General features: G+C 39.7%; 1 protein-coding gene across 3 annotated transcripts in view; it reads left to right on the top strand.

The window, feature by feature from the left end:
• NRP1 (neuropilin 1) overlaps positions 1-12,979 on the top strand; it is a gene marked incomplete at its 3' end in the record, with an annotated part of 111,187 nt that overhangs the window by 68,441 nt on the left and 29,767 nt on the right. For all 3 annotated transcript variants that reach the window (XM_080340207.1, XM_080340205.1, XM_080340206.1), the window contains exon 7: positions 11,492-11,647. In XM_080340207.1, the coding sequence (XP_080196333.1) occupies positions 11,492-11,647 (156 nt within the window). The remainder of the gene's footprint in view (positions 1-11,491; positions 11,648-12,979) is intronic.

Here is a 12,979-nt window from a genome sequence, read left to right as displayed (position 1 = left end):
AAGCTTATCTAAATATTTCACATGAAAGCTCAAGGAAGTGCAAGGCAACAATGCCTGTTATTTTTATTCTTATTATTTCTGTTTCTTTTGGAGTTTGATATGGCAGTGAAGTGCATCACATTACTGCACAGAATAACATGAAACCTGGGAAACCTCAGCTTCCCAGTTCTCCTAGCCTTTGAAGGACTGCCTGAGAGCTGAAGTTCAGAGGCTTTGTGGCAGGGCTTGCCCATCATTAGGGAGCACACTGACATGAAAGCACAAAAACTGTCAGTCCTTTGTCTTCTCTACCACTTTAGAATACAAGTCATGTAGTTGGTTCATGTCATTTTACAGTTCACAACTGCACTACAGAAATTACAAAAAGCAGAGTTAGCTTTGTGTGGAAAAGCATTACAGTTATCTTAAAATCTTAACATACTTTGCACATGGGCAAAGAATGACAAAAGAATATTCCCTTCTGGAAATCACAGCTGGTACAGACTGTGACACAGTGCAGAACCGGGGTTAATTGACCCAGCAGGATATATTCGTACCTTTATTTACTGTGGCACAGGAATAAATGGTAGAGTTTCACAAAGGCAAGTACTGAAATTATACAAGAGACAAAGGGAGAAATAAAAGGACCCTACAAAGTATGAAGGTTTTTTTGATTATTGGAAGTGCTTTAAGAGCTATTTTAGTACCAGAAAGTTCCCAGCCATAGATTCGTCATTCTGGGGAGGCTGAAGGGATGCTCAGAGAACTCAGTCTTATTGCTCCAGAAGCGCAGGTGCAAAATGCACTTTAGAAGAAAATCCTCTCTACCTCCCTCTGACATGTTTCAACATCAGCCCTAATACAGAGGGGAGTCCTGCGTAGCTTCGAGCAATCCTGCGTGCAACATATGGAGGAGCAGCAGAAGTAGAGCCCCTCCGAGCCTCCGCTACCAGTCTAATCATTATAATAGTTTCAGTTCTTTCAGGGGAACCATTATGCAGAGATCTGCGTAGTTTGTATATAACTCTGTAATTACCTATGCATCCACTTCCCAGTCCAGCCCTACATCCCCTCAACGGCTGCAAGACAGATGGCCCTTTAGAGCTGAGATAGCGAATTAAAAATGTGTCCAGCAAAAGCACTGATTCAGCAACTACTAAAATAATTTTGTAAATTTATCTCACTTTCACTAGTTGGTTCCAGGAGGGAAAGAAATTAAAGCCTTTAAATATGTTCTTAAACTAAACACCGCAGGCTTGTTTTTAAATTACATTTTTTTCTTCTACTTTCTTTCACAGAAATTAAAGCCACTTAAAAAAACTGTACAAAATTATTTTTCTCTCTCTTTTTTCTTTTTTTTTCCATTCACCAGATTCATGTGTTTGGCTTCACTCAAAACATTTGTTACTGTTTACTGGTTTTTAAGCTTCCATCAAGCCAAAAAATCCCTCGTTTGTGCCATTCAGCTTGGTAGGGGAGCTCTCTCCCAGATGGCTTGCCCACCCCAAGGAGGCTGAGGCAGCCTTGGCCACCCAGCTACCAGGCACTGCAACACATCTGCTCCACCACAGCCAGAACCTTCTGCAGATGTGAGGGAAGATATCTCAGAAGGAGACTTTTCTGTGTCCAGCAGAAATAAATAAATGTACAAGACTAGGCAGGTGTCAGACTGCGGGTGAGGTACAGCTCAAGGCTAGAAGTGACGGAGGGCAGCGGCTGGAAACACAGCCTGGGGTAGGAACGCACAGCTGAGGCGTGTTCTAATAAGCAGAGTTGTTACCAAGCTAAAGGTCTCTGTTCTCATGGGGCCGCCCCTGGTTTGGAGATGATAGGTGTACTGCTGAGTGCTTTGCAGAGGCGACTGTGCATTTTTATTCATGCTTTCCACACTTGCAGAGTAGTATGAAGCTGAAGAGTTCATGAGTCCTATGGGCCCTTCCCCATCCCAGCATCCATGCTCCAGATTTTCTGTTGCTGAGCTATTATTTGCCTCCCCTGTCCTTGTGTCATCCTGCTTTCCTGTCCCAATTTAATTCTGTTCTGCCCATTAGGTGACATTTTCACAGCAGTAGCAAAATAGGTAAAGCAGAAGGATAAATGAGATTTCTTCCAAGTGGTAAATACCTGCCCTTCAGAAAGCAATTCGTCATCCTCCCACAGAAAAAAAAAAAAAAAAAAAAAAAGAAGAAAAAAGTATATTTCATCAGGGAAATACTTCCATTTTTGCTTTACCTCTAATGTTTTCATTCAAGGTTTTAAAAAATTCTTTAAAATGTCATCAGAGTAAACTTCATAGCTGTCTGATAAAGAAAACCTCTTAGCAGAGAAAACTCAGTTGACCAAACATTAAGTTGGGGTTCGGTTCCTCTGTTTTCAGGAACAATTGGCTTCTCATCAGAGAAGCACCATTTACACACAGCTTCCACCAACCAGCTGTACCCATGGAGTCTGGTCTTTCTATTGCAGCATCCTCTGTTGAACACTTTGGGCCAAATTCATTTCTGGTGTGGATCCTCTGAAGTTGCTGAAAAGATCAGTTTGTCCTATCATGTACAAAACCCAGGCACGTTTTAACAGGTCATATTGAGGTTATAGATTATTGTCCTATAGACTAAGGTGGCTTTCAGCCTCAACACAGACAGCAGCATGCTCAAGCTATGGGTTGAAGGGCTGCCATAGCACAGAATAATTTTTAAATACTCTTTTCAAGCCATAAAAATTAAATGTCTATGGGAGTGTTTCCCCCTTTCCTGATAGGCTTAACTAAGAAAATACATCCTTTGTTTATTTTCAAAAGCCATTGAACTTAAAAATCAATAGCTTTGCTCTTTATATAAGTGTAGATAGAGCAACTTTTGGAGGGGAAGGGTGGAGGTACACAAACCAGGCACCTTTCTTTGGCCAGAGAAACCCTGGAAATTAAATCCCCATGGCTGGAGTTTGAGTGGGGTTTGGTGAGAGAAGGGCAGAGCTGGGGCAGCCAGTCCCCCTGGTTTGCTTCAGCACCAGTGGGAAGTTGTCTCAGTAGTCACTGGCCTGTGCCATCCCTTCTGCTGTCCCCTTCCCCCTTCGGCATGGGACAAGAGCACCGGTCTCTGTAGCAGGTCTTTCAAATCACAGCCTCAGAAGTTCTTATATGTGTGCGTTTCCTCAGAACTATGAGGGGCATACCAAGGAAAAAGCAAAATGATCTTTGCATGTATAGTCTTCATCTCTCATTTTTTACTGTACATTTACAGTTCCCTCATCACACCATCTAACTGCAGCTACCTGATATTTTTCTAGAAGGTAACAGAAACTCATATTTTAAAAAAGCAGTGACTTGCTTGGTGACCCAGCAGTAAATTAAAATCATCATACACAATGTGTATGAGATAGAAAATCGAATTTTGGTGCAACAGAACTGACAGTTCCATTTAACAGAGAATAAATGAATGTAGACTCCTGTGGATGACTGACTGATTTAAAGAGAATGTGACAATTTTCCAAGATGAGAAAGCTGATCACAAATAAATACGTATATTTCTATGTGACACAGGTTATACACCTATTCCAATTGCCAGTGAAATTAGGCTTAAAAAGTATTAAATCTTAGACACTGGCACTTTGTCCTAATTTTGTTGCTATTTTTTGTAGAAAACCCAAACCTTGATCTTTCAAAAATATCTAATTGTAGCAAATTCCAGTGATTTCACTGGAGCTTGCTCTGGACACAGTGATTGCACATCTATTTACACCACCAAGGTGTGCTGTCTGAGACAGCAGAGCTTTAATTCAGCACAGTATGTCGTCCCCTCACCAGCTTCCTACACGATTGGCATAGGTATGCTGTAGAACAGGAAGAAGCAAAGGCTATTTCCATGAGTTTACAGATGTGTAATATTGTACTTACACTCAAAATACCAAACCATGTTATAAATCAAATCCTGCTGCCTGTACTCTCTGATTCCAGCAGGACAGCAGCTGGCAAAAAAATGCTACAGAATAACTTTATAGGCAAAAAATCCAGTGTTTTCCACGCAAAGCCTATTTATTCACATGTGAAGCAGTTTGATAGAGAAGCTTTAGATTACTTTTTTCCCATTTGTGCATTAGTTGCTCAGTACACTCGGGGGGAAAAAAAATCCTACAATTATGTCCTTCTCTCAGAAAAGAATGGTTCTGCAAGTATTGCTATAGAGTTTCCCTTTTCTATAGTTTCTAACACAAAGTAGGGAAGGTTACATTCAAGCTGCACTAAATAGTTGTCTTCATTCCAGATCAGAGGATTAAGCTCAGGTTTAAAATTAAATGTAAATTACAATTAAGTATTCAGAAAACGTTAATTAAAAGTATTACGTTCCTGACTCATTTATTGCTCAGCAAGGGTTCCTAAGTATCTTAGCTGGAGAAAGGAAGGGGCCATTCATATTCCCCCTTTTTGACCAAGTCATTGTACAAGTCTTAGGTTATCCATTTGCAATTTAATGTAGTGCCGAGGCAAAGGTTTTCATTTTAAAGAAGCAATATTTCACAGCAAGATATCCTCCTGCAAGATGTAAAACAATCTTTTCCTAAAGCACTGGGACTTAATCAGTCTTTCCCCTCACTGCAACAGAGAGGGTTCAAATGGCATAAGATGCTGATTACTTAGATCCCAGAGTCTATAGAAATCCTCATACGATTAAATTTTACTCCCTTTGTTAAGAGATTTTAAGTAGTTTTCAAGTTTAAAAAAAAAAAAAATTAAGAAGAAAGTATTTTCTGAGTCTTCTGAATAATGATCATGTTACATCAGAGCACCAGATAAATGTATTAAGGTGGAGCTTGCAAATGAATAGCAGAAGGATCATTCCCTGTCACTGCATGTGCACTGGATGCATTTCAGACAATGCAGCGAGCCCATTTCAGGGGAGCATTGCACTGCCCTTGCTTTTAAACCAAACTCCTTCAAAGACTCACACTAAAAATACCACACAGAACTAATGTGTAGCAGTGGCAGTGCTTCTCCTGGCCCACTCGCAGCATTTCTCCTTCTCATTTGATCTTTATAGTTTCCATACTGGAGTGATTTGGTTTGCTGAATTCTGGAAATGTCTCAAGTTGAACTGCTAGTGTATTAACCTGCTGTACTGAGTCTCTTTTGTTTCTCTTCACCAGAGTGCTGCTTGCCAATTTTTACAACTACAGCAGATTTTACTATTCAAACAGAACCAGATGGAACACCAGTTCAAAGAACATGTCAGAATTAAATATTTCTTTTTTAATTAGTTGCTTCTGATTTATGCAAAAAAAAATTAACATAAGAGTGGGAGAATGTGCCATGAATCCAGATGCAACACAGCCCACACAAGCATTATCTTTTCTCTGTCAGAAACACACAGGCCTTTTCTTTCTTTTTTTCCTGTCTTTTATTTTTTTTCTTTTTTGTTTCTGAATTACATTTTTCTTACACTTTCTGCATCTTTTCCATCTTAAATCAGCCCCCTAATAGTGACTGAAGTTCTCTTATGTAGATCGGTCATACTTTTTCATCATTATCTTAAATTTTCTCTGTCTGATCTGCCTCTAAAAAAAACAATACTGTTTTCAATGCTGCAATCCAGCATCAGTTTCTCAGTGTGACAGCAGCCTTTGAGTCAATTCTTTGTTTTCAGTTGGGAGAGTCTTTACACTTACATTTTTTCTGCTGCAGAAAAGGATTTGGGCAGAAGGTGAAGATTGTGAGGAATATTTCAACTGCTAAAGAAAGTTCATCTCCTTCTTGCTGCCAAGCATTCCTATTTCTTTGGCATGAATGTTTGTTCATCTTCTCTTTCATGCTTCCATATTTTTGCCAAGTCACATAAGCATCAGTTCAGCAAAGCACACTGACTGAGGACAGTTGTTGGGCGCAGATTAGAAGTTGAGCATGTGATTAGCTGCTTTCTCTTCTGGGGCTTTCAGGATGTAGCTGTCAAGGTCAATGAGAAAGAAGTCATTGACTCAGGAGAGATCTTAGTGACAGCAATATTTTCTCCTCACTTTTGCATGAAGATCTGTGATGGTTTACAGCCTTAACTCTTTTTCACTTAAACCCAGGATGAAAATTAACACCTCATCATTAATGAAGGAGTTGTGCTCTTGTAATGACTATTCATTTCAAGGACAAAGAGTTTTGGAAGTAATTTTCCAACCAAGTTAATGAAACTATTTTCAGAATTTCTACTAGACCCTGAGCCATATATTCTTCTTTACTGCGCATTATATTCTTATTTACTTAAAGCTCAATAAATAAAGGAATTAAGTGATGGCTGTATATACATCATGGGAGACCATGATTGGTCAAATCAACAGCAACACCTATTAAGAAATATTAACTCTTGCTTAATTAAATATTTCACAGAAGAACAGTGAAGTGTCACAACAGTTAACTGGACTCAGAGCACTGTACACTATCTAGGGAAATGACACAGTTCTCTAAAAATATTTACTTTGGTATGTTGTGTCAAGTGACAGATCATACAGCTTTTCAAGCCACAAGAGATGCCCGCAACAAAATCTTCCTGTTGTTAATCAAACCCCAGTAGTTTGTTCTTTATTTTCTCAGGCTGTTGAACAGATCTACAGTAGGAGTGTTAAAAGCTGGTAAAACTGCTTCCTTGCTACATTCCCCTCAATGACTATATTTTATTTAGCAAAGCAGATTTTCATTCCGAAAATAAGGACTTCCATACTATGACATGGTTATGTATGGTGACAAGAAGCAACAATACTAAAGTCATGTATGTTTTGTGTTGTTCTTCATGCAGCAGTTTGCTAAGATTTGCTACATGATACATTGTGCAGAGCTGTTATTCTTTTTTCTTCTATTTAACTGGTCTGTAATAAAATGCATATGCCACCCCTTGCATATCTAGGTCTTAAAAATGTGTCACTCACCCACATCTTTCAGAGACAGTAAGACAGCAATAAAAATATTTTTGCTAAAAGATGTTGCAGAATAAATAGAGAGGAAGTAATTCATATGCAGAAACAGCTAGTGTCTTGCAATATGCTCTTGCAGGAAATAAATTGATTTTAGAAGTAGAAACAACTGAAGCTTTTTCTTACATGAACATTTCTCTCCACAAAAAAAAATCACACACTTGAGGTGTTCCTCATTTCTCGTAAGTTAGGGGCTCATTCATATAGACAAGTCTACTCCCAGTCTTGTACTTACAAATAAAGGCGGTCACATTGCAGCACAGGCAGTTATCAAAGGCTATGTTTTTGGATAAGGCCCTAAGGCATAATTTTCCAAGAGAGATGTGCTTTTTAATCTGAATGAAAGTGAACAAAAATGAACTAGCGACATACTGCAGTTAGTCAAAGCTAAAACTCTGGTCATGGACATGAAATGTCAAGACTTCAGTTTTGGAGACAGCTGCCTATCTCAGATCACAGCCATACAGCATGTAATAACTTAGAAAATTGCTTGCATCCTCTAAAATAAATACCAGATGTTTGTTTATCATATGTGCAGAAAGTTAAATGTCAAATAATTGCAGGGAAATGCATTTGATGTTCATCTTCAAAAGTACTGTATTTCATCACCACCCTCTCCACAGTTGATTTTAACGTGAAACACAAGTTTTTTAAACAAAAGGACAAAAAGGTCAAAACAAAAAGGTAGTTGTTAAAGATTTGTATTGTTATCTCAGCTGGAGGAGACTGAATCTAAGAAAAATGGGTTACCTCTGGTTGTGTTAACACTTGGAGACCTCTGTGGAGGGGACGTACTGAGCTGACTGGCAATTACACAGACAGTTGGACTCTATAGGCATAAATCCCCCAAAAACATAAGAACTCCTATCTGTTTGGTGACACATCTGCACTAGATCTACTGCCCTCTGCAACGATTCCTCTGGATAACATGGTGCAGAAAGAGCTATGTCTTACCACAGCTACATTCTGGTACTTTCAGGTTCCAGTTGTTAATAGCAGCTGATGTAGTTGAACTTCAACTCTGAGCAGTCCCTGTGACATTTAGAAGGTGCATTTTTTGCATAATTTTGCATTTTACAGAGAGCAAAGTTTCAAAAAACATTGGGAAAAAAAAATACGTCACAAAGTGATTAATGAAGGTGAACTTAACAGCCCCTTAAGATGTGTCATGCAGTTTCCAAGGTAGTCTTCTACATAATTTATTTCTGTCACCTGACTTAGAGAAGAAGATTGGTACATTTAGAGCTTAATTTACAAACATACTCAGGCACGACAGAGGGGTACTCAGTGTTGTGGTTCTGTTTGTTTGCACCTGGAGAGGAGCAGTTCCTCTGGAGGCCACTGCAGAGAACTGTCAAAGGGAGGAAAACACCTTAAGCTCTACCTCTCTCCTGGACCACTGCATTGAGTCACAGTTAGTACTTAAAATTTCCAACCCTTCTGCTTCTCTGCTGCTTAACCCCTTCTTTCTCGTTTGCACTGTTCCTTTCTCACAAAACACTGATGGAGAAAGGTTATTCTTTTTTCCTCTGCCAGCTTCTGAGCAAACACCCCCTGACATGTGGCAGGTCTGGGGTTACAGCTTGCTTTTGCAAGGGGTTTAAAGCCATGGCACACAGCAGAACACTCGAGCCATCATCCCCCAGGCACTCCAGGAGATGACTGCTGTTGACACAGTTGCAATTTTCAAGAAGTGTGTAAAGATTTGCTGACCTGGAGAGAGCACATCTATGTGGAGAGATGTTCTCCCCAATGACGAGATGCACCTCTCCTCCTGTACTCTGTTACACAGCTACTGAGGCCAGGAGTGCTTATAAGGTTGCCTCTTCCCTACCTACAGGCCATAAATTAGAGGTCTTCTCAGAGTGTCTCTCTCTCACAGTGAGCTGTTAACTTCTGGCAGGAGAATTTCTGCCTACCTTTTGAAGTCTGCCAGGTTTTAGGCATGAAGGTAGATGTATAAATCTTTTATGTGTTTAGGACTTAGTTCTGGACAGCAGGATAGGTGCTGTAGGATATTTAGTGCTGTGGAGATGTTTAAAAGACATATAGACGCAGATCTTAGGGACGTGGTTTAGTGCTAGATTTAGGTTATGGTTCGACTTAATTATCTTAAGGGTCTCTTCCAAACAAAATGATTCTACGATTCTAAGAGTTAAGGAGTTGTATTGAATACCATCATTTGGGATCAAGCAAAATTTGGCAGCCTGGAGTTCTTTGATGGGACAAGCCTGAGTCCCCTGAGCAGTCAGTGATGGTAGCTGTAATTGTTAGCTCATACATCTACTAATCAAACCTTCCCCTAAACCCCCAATGTTAAATTTTAACTTGGCTTCAAATACCTAGAACTCTTGTAATAGACCATTGCTTGACTTTATTCACAATGAAGTACTTACTGTATATTAAAAAGCCCCTACTAGAATCATTTCAAATCAGTTGGAATGGTACAGGCTTGGGACCCTAATCATTTCAAAACTGAAGAGCTGTTTCAAATTGTAAGAGAAGCAGATCATTTAAATAACTTAGCTCTGCACTCCCTCAGACTTCCAGATTTTCAAGTGCACTTCAGCCTGGAAGTGAATGTGGCATTGGACATAACTCAGTGCAGCACACTTTACAATCAGCAGAGTACAGTTTGGAGAGCATTTGAAGTTAAGCTGAGATTGCTCAGCGCAATGATGCCCAGATTCCCCCATTAACTTTCAGATTGCAACAATCTAACATCTGAGACTCTCTAGTTACTTTAAATCACTTGATTGTTTTTGTAAGGTGGTGCTGGGATTTTTTTTTTTTTTTAAGCCTGCATTTTTTTATCACGACAAAACAAAATGTTGTAGTATTTCACCTCTAAAGACAAGGGCTAAAATGTTACATATAGAATTTACCAGCCTTAAAACTGAGGCAGGAACTTTGCCCTGAAAGCTGGTTCTATCTGTCACACACAAGGCTGCTATTCTTGTGTTGGAAGACTTGAAAATGCCTAGCATGACATGGGCATTGAGAGAGCAGCCAGTCTGTCCTCAATAGCACTTCCTTCAGCCTTTCGAGAGAGAATGCAGAGCATGTTGATTTAACTGCTCCAGTGCCTTTGGATATATGACATACATCCAGGAAAAAGGATGCCTGTGGGACACAGGGGACATATATTCTGCATCCTGCTTACTTTGGAAATAATGAAAAAGCCCAAGACATTCATGAGACATTCACTCGAGAAGCATTAATTCAACAGTCTGGACAACTGAAGTTTAGGGGAATAAATCACTCTGATTAATATTTTGTCAATGGTGTCATTTTATATGGAAATTAAATATTTTGTTTTAGTAAACAAAGAGAAGGTTCTATCTGCAGAGAAAGAGCATGATAAATTTGATTTTAGTTGGTTTGTTGTTATGGCTAAAGAAAGCAAATGGCAGATGTTTCAAAGCTGTGGTCACCAACCTGGTTGTGAGACAGTTTTGTGACTAGTTTCAGCCATTTTGCATCTGGACTTGTGCACTGGGACAAGGATTTATTTTGCCAGCAGAACTGACTTGAGCAGCAGCACTCCTGCACCTCACATCCTCCTCTCAACTATGCCGGTACAGCTTATGTGATGCCACAGAGTGAACTAGATGAGGAAACAGAGCTGGATGACAAATCAATAACTGGGGAAGGGGAAGGTTAACCTAAATCACCTGTCCATTTGGCTGCAATGTAACTTCATGAGAGGAGAAAGACGAAGAACGAGTGAAGAGAGAAGGCACACACATTCGTGTGCACATGATAGCATTCATTTTTCCATCAAGTTAAAATTGCAATTATTTTCTAATGATTAAAATTCACTACTTTTGACAGTTGGAACAGAATTATTGCACTTGTGCTAATGCTTCTTTCTATTTTCTTCAAATACATTGTACAGTACGAGCAACTCATTTGCCTTTTTCCCAACAAAATCACACAGTGATTTGTAATTATCTTGTGACTAACTAATACACCATGGGGTTCTTTTCTCCTCTTCTGTTTGCAAGTGATGAGCTCCTGGGTTTTAGTAGAATTCTTGTTACCACTCCCTAAGTGCACAACTTTGATATTGTGCTATTAAGTTTCATCCAATTTCTAATATTCCAGCCCTCAGGGTCATTCAGTTCTCACTCACTGCATGACTCTCCTCTGTATTGACAATGCCTTACAGCTTTGTGTCCTCAGCGAATTTCATTAGTATCTATGCCAGATAGTTAGTGAAAGCATTAAGTAAGATTGTTCACCAGGTTGATCCTTGAGGAACTTCTCTAGTAACTTCTCTGCAGTCTGGTCATTCACACTCACACTCTGGTCTCTGGTTCCACTGCCATAGAGGAAAGATAATTCTCTGGCATGTAAATAACCCTCCTGGCTAATCAGGCAAATGTTCCCATTACCTGTGATGACACTGTTTACAAAAGAGGAGATTATGGCTATGTTATTATCAACAATATGCTGCAAATTCATTTATATAAAATCCTTATTATGGAGGGGGGTTTGTAACTTCTGCATTACTGCCATGCTCTGAATAGGTTGTCCTCATGTCCCAATTAATTCCTTCTCACAGGTAGATCTAGGCCGGCTCCGCTTTGTTTCTGGAATTGGGACCCAAGGAGCCATCTCAAAGGAAACAAAGAAAGAGTATTATCTGAAAACATACCGTGTAGATGTCAGCTCCAATGGAGAGGATTGGATTACACTGAAGGAGGGAAACAAGCCTGTTGTAAGTCTTTTCTCTTTTACCACTCTTCAGCCAAAAAATAGGTTATTGAGCTGTCTAGTTACTATCAGTTGTTAAAAAAAAGAAGAAAAAAGGAGGAATAAAGTATGACAAGCTTAATCGGTATGATCAGGGTTGACCATATCCCAAATCCAAAAGATAGTTATTGTCTCAGTAGTAACAGGCCACAAAATTGTTTATCCAAAGCCTAGCGCACCCTGGAAAGGGTGCAGGGTGCTGCCCTGTCACATCCACCAGAATTTGAGTGGTTTGGGTCTTTTCCGTGGAGTGTGCTGCTGTTTCCCAGTTTGCCTTAGATTACCTATGTGTCCTTGAGGAAAACATTATAGGGAACCTTTTAAAAATATCTAGGTCCCTTATCTGCAGTGAAGTTCTGGATATGCAGTGTGTTAGTGCCTCAGCCCCCTGCGCATAGCCCTGCTGTCTTGCAGGAGTGCTGGCAAAGCCGTTAGTGCTTTGTTAGACTTCCGAGCATCTCAGTGATGGTGGCCATGCAGACAGATAATTAGACACATCTTTCCATCCTTATAGATTTTTATCACCTTTCCATTTGTCAGTGGATTTGCTCTCTGTGACCTCCCAATGAAACAGCTTTAGACACTTATAAGAATAATCTTCATTATCTACTACGATGAGCATAAAGCTTGTTACTGAGAAGTCAGTTCTGCTCCAACTCTCACATGAATAGTCCCAGTGAGGCTGTGCCTCCCTTCCCCACCTCGCTCAGGATGTGCCCAGAGCAGCATTCCCAGAGGCTGCCAGGGGCTGATGCAACTGGAAATGTTTTGTGGTGCCTCCTTTCAAAACAGTTTTTTTTTGTGATCCTTCTCTGAAGACCCAGAACAACTGTGTAATATTAACTCTATCAGTATAACCATATCTAGCTGTAAATATTTTGTTACTGGTTTGTTCCTGATTCATCTGCAAGTGCTATGTCAAATCCACCACATTTATCTAATCAAAATGGTAGCAGTGTTTAACACATACATCTTTCTTCTTTGAAGCACTCTATAAAACAATTAAAAAAAAAATCCTGAGAGTTTCTCTTTGACAGGTATTATCCTGGTTTTATAAAGCAGGACTTTAGAAGGTCTAATGCCACAATGTAGGCACTGTGTAATGATACATAAAGTTACAATAACTGACGTGCCCAAAGTCATAAGAGAGCCAACACCACTGCTGCTATGAGACACAAGGTTTCCTGGCTCTGGTTCCTGTAATCTCAACAAATGCCTCTTTCAGAATCAGACCATGCCTGATATTCATTACCAGCTTTAATTTGTAAACTCTTCAAGAGTGTATTTTACATGAGTT

This window comes from Nesoenas mayeri, assembly GCF_963082525.1.
Source record: "Nesoenas mayeri genome assembly, chromosome: 2".
Classification (NCBI taxonomy): Eukaryota; Metazoa; Chordata; class Aves; order Columbiformes; family Columbidae; genus Nesoenas; species Nesoenas mayeri.
Note: the sequence above shows the minus strand (reverse complement) of the source record. Positions and strands in the feature narration are given on the sequence as shown.